Source organism: Sparus aurata, chromosome 22, assembly GCF_900880675.1.
Source record: "Sparus aurata chromosome 22, fSpaAur1.1, whole genome shotgun sequence".
NCBI lineage: Eukaryota > Metazoa > Chordata > Actinopteri > Spariformes > Sparidae > Sparus > Sparus aurata.
Window position 1 is genome coordinate 2489758 of NC_044208.1, and position 12593 is coordinate 2502350.

A 12593-nucleotide genomic window follows, 5' to 3' on the forward strand; every position below is an offset into this window, starting at 1 on the left:
GCGCACTATTCTTCCCCAGAAGCTCAGAATGATATGGTGAGAGTTATTGGGGAAAAGATCAGAAATATAATCATTAGTGAAGTAGGAGAAGCACGGTACTTTTCAGTTTTAGTGGATGAAACGAAAGACCTGTCTAAGAAGGAGCAGCTGGCCATTTTGATCCGTTATGTACATGACGGGATTATAAAGGAAAGAGCCATTGGAACATATCACATGAAGGACCTGACAGTTGAATCCCTGGCCCAACAAATAATAAAGGAATTATTGAGTTTAGATATTCAGCTGTGTGTTGCGCAATGCTACGATGGTGCAAGTGTTATGCGGGGTAATGTGAGTGGAGTAGAGGCTGTAATACGTGAAAAAGTGCCGCATGCAGCGTATATACACTGTCATGCACATAGACTAAATCTTGTGCTTGTGAGCTCGATAACTGAAATACCTTAGATGGCAGAGTTTAGTTTAGTTTTAGATTATTAGTTTATTATATCGAAGACAATCCCAATTAATTAACTGCATCAACAACAGTAAAAAGGGCAGCTTTAGCCAACATGGCTAATATCCTGCTGTAGTCCCCGGCCAGATGACAATAGGCACCCTAAAAAACAAAACAAAAAAACAAAAAAACAAAAACAATATATTACAGCACACTGATTAAAAAGAGAGCATTAGGATAGCTAGGATACAAGATAAATCAGTAATGATGATAAGATAAGATAAGAAAGGATAAGATAAGATAAGATAAGAGAAAACAGTGAAACATCAGTACAATCATGCAAAGACAACACATAATCAAAGCATACAGAAACAGCACAAAATATAAGCACACATCAGCACATACAATCACATTCAGGAGTGCAGACAGACATCACACACTGTAGACATGCAGCATCTACATTTTCAAGCAGAGTTTTTTAGTGTTGTTCAAACACTATATACTTATATTGCAAATAGCAATACCAGACACATTGAGGCTCAAAAGAAGTTAGGGCACAACAAAGTACTGCACTTGGAGCGCACCTGTCCCACTCGGTGGCTGTACTGGTATAGGGCTCTACAGAAGATCAAACTGCGCTACGAGGCTATACTAGCTGTGTTAGATGCCACTATTGACGCTCATGCAGAGGGTTCAACTGAAGCAGCTGGACTTCGGTCGAATATGCTGACAGTCACTTTTGTTGTGCGTCTTCATGTCCTAGAAAAAATCTTGAGTCTCACTTATGGACTGTCTGAACAACTTCAGACAAAAGACATTGCAATCATGATGGCTTCCAATCTCATACGGAGTACTAAGGCCCAGCTGGAAAAGATGAGGTCAGATAAAGAGTACCAGGACACACTGAGCAGAGCCAAGGCATTTTCCACAGAGCTCGGCCTCCCAAGCAGCGACATTGCCCCTCAGCGACCAGCAAGAGCACCAAGTGTGTCCAAAGCCTTGGCAGGGTTTATTGTCGGATCATCCAGTGGCCAGAGGCAAACAGGAGATGACCAAGAAAAAAAGACTATACCTTGAAACACTGGACCGCTTCATCTTTGAGTTAGATCGACGATTTACAGATAATGATTAGCTACTTAATGTTATCCAGGCATTTGATAGTTCATCTCCCCATTTCATGGATGTAGTTAAAATGGAACAATTTGCACAACTGTATGATGAACTGATCGACACCACCCTTCTCAGTTCCCAGTGTCACACAGCAAAAGCTTTCCTTGAACTTGAGATGAAGGACGTGGAGGAGGAGAAAAAAATCATGTTGGCTCTGACACAACTCAACACCATGTCTGTCGCTTTTTCAGAGGTCATAAAACTATTTCACATTGCAGCAACAATTCCAGTTTCCACTGCATCAAACGAAAGATTCTTCTCCGTTTTAAAACGAGTCAAAACCTACCTGCGGACCACTATGGGCGATGACAGGCTCACACACCTTATGTTAATGGTTGTTGAGCCTGCTGTCATAAAATCACTGGCCCCAGATGAACTTGTCAATGACTTTGCCGGTTTGAGGCCTCGGCGTTATCCACTGATGGATTAATTATGAAAGTTCATCTTAAGGTTAGATACATTACCCGAACATCTTATTAATCTGTTTAAAAAAATATGATTTCTCTTTCTCTTATCTTCTCCCTCCCTCCCTCCCTCCCTCTCCTCTTTGTTCAGTTCAAGTTCAAATTTTCCTAACCACACAGATAAGCTACATACATAGCAGACTTGTCGCTTTTGTTATGATTATTTGCTGGGCATGTATATTGATTGATACTGTAGTTAAGTCATGTGACTAGTAACCTTGCCATACCTTAGCTTTGGCTGAATTGACGCCACTGTTCTTGTTGTGTTCGGTTTGTCATTCTACTGTCTGTTTGTTTACAGCGCGCAAGCTTAATGTGCGTGCTCCGTCTCTTCTTCTCCGTTTTTGGTGAATGTCAAGCGCCCCCTATCCACCTGTTTCCTCCGAAGCCTATGGGGGCTGCCATGACAGATAACTACTTCCGCCAACGGTTTTCTGTTTCCGGTTGCCTTGCAACTGCATGACTGACCGCTGCTGCTAAGCTAGCCCTAAAAAACTAGCATTAGGTCATAAGTGCTAAATTATTTTTAAAATGAGCTCAGGTACAACATGTGCCGTTGTTGGTTGCCACAACAATTCATGAAAATTGAAGTTTTTCTCAGAAATGTCTCGTGTAGTACATCAACAACTTAGACAAACATGTCCGTGCCCTGCGCTCTACAAGCCATGCTGAGGAAGGAGGAACGGAGTCTAGCGCGGCTCGCGGCTTTGACACTAAAATAAATATTTGGGTTATATCTTCCACAGTATAGCTGCTGCATGACTGCATGACTTCCCTAACCCGGCAATGTCCGAGCAGCCGCCTGTCTCCACGACTCCACTTTCCTTCAGCATTATCCACGCTGTATGTTTAGCTTGATTGACACTCTGACTGAGCGCTACTGCTGCCTTCAGAAATATACACTCGCTGTGTTTCTTCAACGGTACTTTCCCTATTTTGTTACTGTGCAGGTAGTTGTATGCTCCTGTGCGTTTGTAACTGCGTGATTCTCTGCCGTCAACACCTTCAGAAAATATAAGATACGCATCAGCCCGACGTTAGCTACATCGACATATGCTAGCGTCGGGCTAATGCCATCTGCCCACTCCGTGAGAACTGATGGGTGAGGCACTGTGAGAACTGTCCTCACGACTTATTAAAACATCTGTACTGTGTATCCACCTCCGATTTTTATCCATTCTGTTGCTTTCTTTGTGTTAAAAGCCGGTTTTTAGAGCGAGGGAGTAGACGCCGCATCGACCGCTACTGCCTATTGGCGCTGACGAGCCGTGGGGCCGCCATCTTGGACTGGTCACCCGCTCCACTCCGTGTATCTATTTGGCAGCTCAATGCGCACTTAATCAATCGTAACTCTGAATTCAAAACTGATTTTCATGCGGGGTTTTCTTTGCTGCAAACGTCATACATGTATGGAACGCCAACGAGGTCACCAACACGTGAATTCCAACATGTAAACAACACGTAGACAACGCGTCAATTTTTCACACGTTGTTTACGCGTTGTTAGCGCGTTAACGACGCGTTAATTTCACGTGATAGTGAGCCCTTTGGCCACTTGTCCAGTTTGAAACAGGTGAGAGTCTTGAGTCCCCATCGGCTCCTGAGCTGTTGGGTTAAACCATTTATGTAAGCCTGGGGGGGTTTCCACCCTCTATTTAACATGATAAGAAACCTCTTAGTTCTTTGCCATTGTCTTCCTTTATTGTGTAGCTTATAAAAATAAAACATTTGGGTTGCAGTTTTGGAACTTTATTACCAACATTAGTTATTAAATAATAAATTATCTTTATCAGGATAAAATTGCCTCATGTTGCTCCACTATAGTGGGCATTCTAGCTTTAACACCATTCATCAAACTTTAATTTACTATCAATAAAAACATTAACTTTTTTTATGGAAATAGTAACCGCAATGGTACTCAATGAATATCTGTATTTGGAAAACATGGAACTTTACTCTTTGAGCATTTTAATTTAATATAAGACCAGCAGGGTGCATACCATACTATACTCTTAGTCCTGATAAAAATGTAAAATACAGGTTGATAAGAATGTCCAGATTTAATTATTAATATTTTAATTAACAGAAAATATTTCAATCAATCTGGTTCTACATCAAAACACCCACAGAAATAGACATGATAAAGGTATTTTTATTTCATACCATTAGTATATAGTAAAAATGTTCAAAATCACAATCACTCAACTTTACAATATAATCCAATTTGAATGATTAACCAGAGTTTAATCAGCAAAAATACATCACTATACCCTTCAAAATAACCTTTATTGCAGGGCTATAGGTGTTCAGAGGAAATGTGAAAACACCTCTGCTCAGATACAAGTCACTATAGTCAGTGTCACTCGTCTACTGGCAATGGGAAAGGAGTCTATCGGCTATATGTAGCAGGTTTACAGTCGTGGCATGGACGGGAAATTACTGTTCCAAAATGTCTATTACACTTTGGAGTGTATCTATAGCCAGACTACCAATAGGTCCTGCCAGAGTGTCTACACCCTGGAGTTGTTGCATCTGTGCATGGCTTGGACGGAATTGGTTCGCAGGGACTGTTACTACTTCTTGCCAATTCAGAGCAGGAAGAGCAGCAGCTGCACCTTGTTGAGCAGTGTCAGATCCAAAGATCTCGGCCATGGCTGTGAGTGGTTGTGTTTGCCTCTGAAGACATCCTTGGACAAATATCTGACATGGTGTGCGGTGGCCAACAGTGCGCAAGCCATGGTTGTTCCAAACACTGCTACTTCTGTTATTGTCTGAAGCCTGCAAAAACACAACCAGTCTGCTGAAGCCACGGATTCCACCATGGATCACCATCCTCCACCTAAAAATTAAACAAAAAGCTGTTATTGGTATTCTGTGTTAGGATAACATTAATAACTTCAGGGTTCTATGCTTACTCCTGCCAAAAATATAGGGGTGCAGTCAAAGTGCAATTTTCTATGTACTGTAATGTCAGTGAATCAGTAATACAATACAGACACAGCAAAGATCTTGTCATAATTACAAGTTACTTAACAGGGTACACCTGAATTTATAAAATCTGTTGACAGTTCAATAGACTGGGAAAACACTTTACAAAAAAACTGAATAATAACTTGTGTCATAACATACATCTTTGCTTGTTTATTCTGATGTCATCATAGTTAAAACGGATCCATAAGTCCCTACCAACTGGATAATTTACAGGGTTCCATAGTGCAAAAGTGAGTGAAAAGCTTGCACTGTAGAACGCTGTAAATTATCCAGTCGGTTGAGTGTTTACTCGCACTGAAATGAATTTATCATCAGCCTACCTGATGAGCTTGTGGTTCCCATCAAGGTGCCACAGCGAGTTGGGACCTGCAACACTGTAGGTTCTCCGGTGCAATCGGTGAGACAATGCTCTGTGTGCGGCTCCAGCTGGATTCCCTCGAATCAAACTCTCCCTCACTGCCCTTCTCTGCACTCGAACACCCATAGAAGATAGTCTGGCCCGAACAGCATTAGCTCCCATCTCTTCATTTTCTCCAACCAACTGCCGGACCATTTCATCAAGTTCTGCATCAGATAGGCGTGCATACCTCATTAAATAGGACAACTTGAACAACCTAGGAGAGAGAAGAACACATTTCAGTCAAAGTGTATGCATTTCCCTGAAAGTGATCATGTTACAAAAACACAACTTCTGATACAGATAACAGCAATAATAGCAACTTTAGTAATAAATTACACCTTGAAAATTTTGTTAAATGAGATATCCTCAAGAAAGTTTCTTTCCTCAATAAACTAAGCCAAACTATTGGTTTTGAATGTAAATATGGCCATTGGTTTTAATTCTCAGAATGAACAACTCACATAAATGGAATGTCTTACCTGTATACATAACATTACATAATTTAACTTTTGCCTATTCCAGTTTACTTTGACCTTCAGATGCCACATACCAGCTTGAAATGAGCAGGTTTCTACCAATTTCACTGAATTTATGGTAAAAAAAAAAAAAAAAAAAAGAGACAAGTCAGGGCTCAACAGTGTACTGTAAAATGTATTTAGGAGCATGTGTGCATATAACCAAACATTCAGTAGTTCCCATTAACTTTTCATCTTCTATTTAATTTGTTGTCTTTGTAACTAAAGCACGCACGTGTGTATCTCAGAGGAAGACGCACTCGTCTCTCAAATACTCACTGTTGCAAGGCTTCCTTTGTCCTTCCTTCCACGTAGAAACTTGTGGCAGCCTGAACCAACTGGTCCCGTCCCTCCATGGTGGTGAAATGCCTCAGGGACCCCAACAAGGACAGGCTCTCCGCAGCTTCCTCAATGGCAGCTCTAGCCGCAGTAATATCAACTGCCTCACTGATCTTTAAGACATCATCGACAGTTCATTAGTAGAAGCAGGCCTTTGAGATACTTCAAGTGTAAAAAAAATAAAGTAAAATAAACACAGCAAGAAAGTGTCTTGGTTGGAGCGTTTTCACCAGACGCTAAAATCACTGCTGCGCTCTTATTGTGTTGAGCTTGGGGGGGATTGGGAAGAGGGCCTGCCATGGCTGATGTTGTCAGCCCGGGAGGTCGTGCAGGAGAGCACCGGATTCAGTCCAAACGATCTCGTTTTTGGTCATACTGTGCGCGGTCCACTTGAGATCCTTCGGGATGATTTGGTTGAGGTTGTTCCACCGATAAATTTGATCGATTATGTAAATGGGTTTCGGCATCACTTGTTTACAGCTGTTGAGCGGGCACGTGAGAATTCGAATGTAGCCCAGTTAAAAGTGAAAAGTCAGGTCGAGCGACGTCAGTTCAGTCCAGGGGATCAGGTTTTGGTCCTGACTCCAATTCTGAATTCTCCATTTCAGGCAAAATTCACAGGCCCTTACACTGTCGAGCGGCAGGTTTCTGAGCAAAATTATTTCATTGCCACTCCGCAACGGATAAAAAAATCCTGTCTCTGTCATGTAAATTTATTGAAGCCGCATTCTCGTGCTGCTCCGGTAACGTCTGTCTCCGGGTCTCAGTGTTTAAATGTTAGCCCTGCACTCATGGTACATTCTGTGTCTTCAGGTTTGGTGTCTTCTGCCTTGGGGCCGGACGTGGAGGTAGCAGTCTGAGCACCTGACGATCCTGTGGTTGGTGGTAGGCTAAGAACCTTAGAGACACTGCGTGATTTTGGGAGCCTACTCAGTCATTTGACTGAGTCTCAGCGCTCTGAGCTTGCGGAGTTAATTAGGAGCTATCCAACGACAAAGGCAAAGGCAAACAGTATGGCGGATGCTGTTTCCTGTTGCCCCTGTGGGCTGAGTTAAAATGTGTAGAGTTAACAGAGTTCAGGAAAGTGTATCGTGTAGTTTTGTATGCGAATATAGTTTATTGTATTATGTATTTGTCATGGATTTTCAGGGAAAATGATGCCTCCAGTCGAGGGCCAAGGAGGAGGGGGCAAACAAGACTTGACACTTTCAGAGTTGGTCTCTTCCATCCTGATATGGCTCACGCAACACCCCCCCCCCCCCCCCTTAAGACGGGGTCCCCAAAAGGAACACGTAACCCCCCCAAAAAAAACACACAAGGCATCTCAACCTGAAAAAGTGACAGAAAATGTGCAGACTGTGAACGCAAAGCCAAAAGCCTAATTAGCCAAAGTCTCCTAAAAGAATAAAATTGTACTCAAAATGGAGTAGATAACCTATACATAAAATACTGGGTAACCGTTTTAAAAACCTCTTTAAGAAACTGTAGTAAATGTAGGCCTACTCTCAAATTGTTATTTCACTGTCATCAATAAATATTTAAAACTGAGCTGCTGAAACGGCGTGAGTGAAGTCCTCCATTCTATAAAACCTTAAATGGCTGAAATCTTTCTATCCAACGTCGTTTCCAAACATGGCATTTTTGCCAAGTTAGCTTGTTAAATAGGCTAATGTTAGCCAACACTACAGCGCACACTACAACCATGGATGCATTAACGTTAATGTTATAAGAATCCCAACTTGTCTCCGCAATAAAATGTTCAAATTCATCGAGACAACGTCACGGAATATTTTATTAACATTACTTAAACATGACTTACTTAAAGGGATATTCTTGTGTAAATTTAATCCAGTTTCACTGTGAAACTGTGTTAGACTCCCTCTCGAGAGATCAAGTTAGCAGACCGCTAATTTAGCAGAGGTGGGGCGCTGTTTAGCTCAGTAGGTAGAGCGCGTGTCCCATGTGCCCAGGCTCTGCAGCCGACCCGAGTTCGACTCCCGGCCTGGGTCCCTTTGCTGCGTGTCACTCCCCCTCTCTCTCTCTCCCTGTTTCCTGTCATATCTTTAGCTGTTGTATCAATAAAGCCATAAAAGGCCAAAAATAAAATAAAACATTTTAAAATAATAGCGGAGGTTAGCTAAGCTAGCGAAGGTTAGCTGCCCCAGACTATGTGCTGAGACAATACCGATGCAAACTTCAACCTTGTGAACATCACTTGGAGTCCTTTAGAGATAACTTAAAGTACTTACCTTTCTACAAGACTCTCGGAAGAGCTCGGCTGCTCCTGTCTGTTCTGAATTCGTTCAATTACACCATTAAATCTGTTTCTCATAGCAGTGACGTAATCTCGACCTAATGCACTGTCCGCCACCAACACAGTGCTGAAGCATCCAGTCCTGGCTTCTCTTAACATGTCCATGAGCCATGGCCAGGTGCCTGCAAATGAGTGGGGGAGGGGAAGCAGCGTTGTGATTGGCTGCAGTTTAACAAGCAATTATACGCAGCCTGCAACTGACTTGCACCTCTTGCTCTTGAGTCATGCCTGTTTCTTGTTTTGTTTTTTTCAATTTAGAAATCTTTATTTTAGATTATGAACAAGCAGACAATCGGCAAAGAAGATATTCATACAAATAAGACCAGTGTGCAAATAATACATATAAAAAATATAGCTAAACAACATATATAACATAATAAATTAAGAATATGTAAAATATCTTGATTGGACATATGAATTCCTTTGAATATGATAAATACAGAGACTGTACTGTACTGTGTCAAAAGATTCTGCAAGAATAAAATGACAAAAATCGATCAGTTTGTTGGTCTTCAGTGGCAGTTTTACTCAGGCTACTCAATATCAAAACCCAACATAATAACAATATAAATATATTAGAACAATATCAATAAATAATGAAAAATACAATCTCAATTATATTAGATCAAATAATATAATGATAATATATTTCATATGAGAATCACAATAAAACACAAGATGTATATACAATATGCTATACTACAAAATAGATTATAAAAATAATAGACATGTGTTTTCATTCTCATATTTATCTAAATCTCAATAAAATACAATTTATATAAATATAGGCTATATGTACACGTACAATATTAGAAATCATAAATCCTAGTAGATCTACATCAAAATAAACACACTCAACATTGCCCGTTTCCGCTCACACAGGATGTTTACCGTTGTTATGACAACAAGTGAACGCTAACGGTAGCATATTAGCTCAACTGCCGGATCAATAAACACCCATAAAATGCCAATTTGGGGAAGTAAAGAAAATCAATGCTAACCATCAACAGCCATTACCCTTAGGACCTTAACAAATGTTTTGTCACAAGATGTGATATAATATTTAAGAAAAATAAATGCGTTGATCCTTGCGGAGTTACCCTAGCTTAATGATGGTGGTTTCCACTATAGCGCCGTCATTAACAGTAGCCTACAAAAACACTTAATGTTACGTTACTAATATAAGAAAGTACAATAATTTGAACAGAGCAATATAGACAGACTGATTACACTACCAACAACATTAAAGGTGCTTCGGTGACATTTACCCACCTGCAAGAATAAATGACAAAATCGATCAGTTTGTTGGCAGTTTTACTCAGGCTATTCAATAAAAATGACCAACCAGCAACTTAAATAGCCTACCAACGGATGATCGTGTGCATTTATCCTCAAATTAGAAATAAATTAAATTGGGGGTTTGTAATATCTTATGATATACTGAAAGAATGGACGGACACGGGAGGTCAGTTGTGGCTGATTTACTGGGAACACTTCTCAGTCACAGGAACATGTCGAGAGGTCAACAACATGCCAGCGGTGGCGCTATCTCTGACTACTGAGTAATAAACATTTGGCCTGGCTATGCTGCCACCTAGAGGACATCACTCAACATAGCACAACATTCTCAATCCTCTACAGGGGTATCTGTTATTATGAAAATTAAATGTATACTGTATGTAGAATAATCAGCAAATACACGTAGATATAGGCCTAGTGTTGTGTCTGGAAATATACTATATTGTATAAAGAATAACAACTGAGTAAATGCATATAAATCACTCTGTGCCACATTTGCAAGATCTTGAGTCAGGTTGCAATTAAAACTGTTGAACAACATTAATATATTTTAATATCGTCCAATACTGGTTTAGGATACAGACCATTGTAATGAATACCTGTCTTTGGAACACAATATGAACCTTTTTTGAGCATCTAAATTTAATTTAGGGCTATATAACCAGCAGGGGGCACATTATCACTAATAATGGGGCTTGTTGAAACCTAAACAGACCTCTTTTTGTTCAGAGATTAGTCACTCATCAGACATAATTAGGTACACAGGTGTTATTTACCTAAAAGACCTTCAGGATTAGTATGGGTGAGGGGTCAAGTGAAAATAGCTAGATCGCAGGGCAAAGGCTATTTTCACCCGCGTGTAAATAGACACTCCGTTGTTTAAAACACATTATAACATTTAAGTAAACACAAAACACACATTTTTCTGTAACATTTAGGCTATCGGCCAAGACAGTAATTTTGACCATTTTCTAATTTATATGTGCAATAACTTTGTTGAATGAAAATATGCAATACTGCCCTTACATGACTTTTCCTAAAAGTGTCTGAATTTTAACTTTTAATTGTTTTTATATAAATTACACAAAAGACAAAGAAAATATGATATGTTATACCTATTCCGGCCATAAGCGGTCACATTGACCGCACATCATTTCGCAGAGTTATATTGTTACATTTTTCGTGCGGTTTGCTGCTTTCTTTGCCTCTCTTGTCTCTACCTTTGTTAACAGTCTCCAGCTGTGCTTCTTTGCGAATTTACTTGTAAGTTAATTATCATATAGTTGTATCATATCACCTGTTTGGCACCATGGGCAAACAACAACGGGAGCCCCCTCCGTGAAAAAGTGAGCAGAGCTGTTCAACACGACCGTGCTGAAATGATGTGACTCTGACTGTGTACCAGGGAAAGCTGAGGAAGAATGTTGCATCCTGAGCACCGTGGACACAGGTATGGGCACCTTTAGTGGGGCGAAGACAAAACCAGAGTCTGTGATTTACTACAACAACACAAAGTACGGCATGGATGTCCTGAACTAGATGCGAGGACGTACTCTGTTAAAGGCGGTACGGAAGATGGCCAGTGGCGGTCTTCTATAACATCAATGGATCAATGCCCGCATCTTGAATAAGCAACAGCAGCAGGAGAGCCCGGAGGAAAGTCCTGCAGCAGCTGTCAGAGGAGCTGAGGGCAGAATACATGGAGGGGAAATGGGCCGCGGCACAAGGTGGGTAGCAGCGGAACCAACCACCACAGCAGCAGCAGGCATGGACACGGAGGCAGTGCCGGTCCGAAAGAGCTGAAAGCGGAACCAAACGTCGGACACTAGAAATGCTACAAGCCATGTGTGGTTACTGTGAGGAGAGCGGAGGTAATCTGCGACCATTGATCAAAACGGCTCTTTTTTTAAAAAATTATTAGATCAGCTCGTTTCCATCTTTTTCGATTATTATTATTTTTCAATATATGTTATTAAGTATTAAAATAAATTGTTTCATAATTAAAGAAGTTACTTTTAATTTTTGATTTTCTTGTTCTGAGATTTCTCAGATTTTAAAATCATGTGTAAAATGCAATAATTAGGGTTTACTATGTGCGATGATGAGAGTGTTGGGATTCCGGCCATTCTAGTGTTTCTTTCTACACACATAATTTATGTCTGCCTGGAAATAGTCATGCAGAAAATAAGGGACATGAATGTTTTCAACTGTGCATTACAGATGCTCCACAATGATCACACCAACAAGTAACCTGGATTGTTCCTGAGTAGCCTATTATACACTTAATATAGAATAGAATAGAATTCAATAGAATTGAATTACTTTATTGATCGCAGCCTGGGAAATTGTTTTGTCCCAGCAGCAATGGGTCCGCAAAAAACAAAAACAAAAAAAACACTCTGTATAACATAAATAGAAAGCAAGATATACGAAATGTATATATACAGTGCAAATAAAATAAAATAAATGTTAATGATATAATATAATATCAACCTGTAATGGCTTACTGACCGTATGAAAGGCTGGGACTGATGTGATTCCACTGCAAATGGCTCAAGACTCAACGGCAGGAAACAAATCACAGACAGTTGAATTTTTTAAATGAATGAATATCATGAATATCATAAATGTGTATTATTTTCTTTTGACCATAGCACTGACATTAAATC

General features: G+C 40.3%; 1 protein-coding gene across 1 annotated transcript; it reads right to left on the minus strand.

Moving 5' to 3' along the window:
- Positions 1 to 4365: 4365 nt before the first annotated feature.
- LOC115574563 (uncharacterized) lies at positions 4366 to 6328 on the minus strand. Its single transcript, XM_030406189.1, has 3 exons — positions 6252 to 6328; positions 5378 to 5671; positions 4366 to 4905 (listed from the first exon to the last, which is right to left on the minus strand). Exons 1-3 carry the CDS (start codon positions 6326 to 6328, stop codon positions 4503 to 4505), a joined length of 774 nt encoding a protein of 257 aa, XP_030262049.1. The 3' UTR covers positions 4366 to 4502.
- Positions 6329 to 12593: the final 6265 nt, after the last annotated feature.

What these genes read in the sequence shown, in the direction of transcription:
- LOC115574563 (XM_030406189.1), bottom strand. Translation starts at nt 6,328, where the DNA reads ATGGAGGGACGGGACCAGTTGGTTCAGGCTGCCACAAGTTTCTACGTG. An exon ending in ACAAAGGAAGCCTTGCAACA is followed by an intron (nt 5,672 to 6,251) that starts GTGAGTATTTGA and finishes TCTCTCTCCTAG; the next exon opens with GTTGTTCAAGTTGTCCTATT. An exon ending in GGGAACCACAAGCTCATCAG is followed by an intron (nt 4,906 to 5,377) that starts GTAGGCTGATGA and finishes TTTAATTTTTAG; the next exon opens with GTGGAGGATGGTGATCCATG.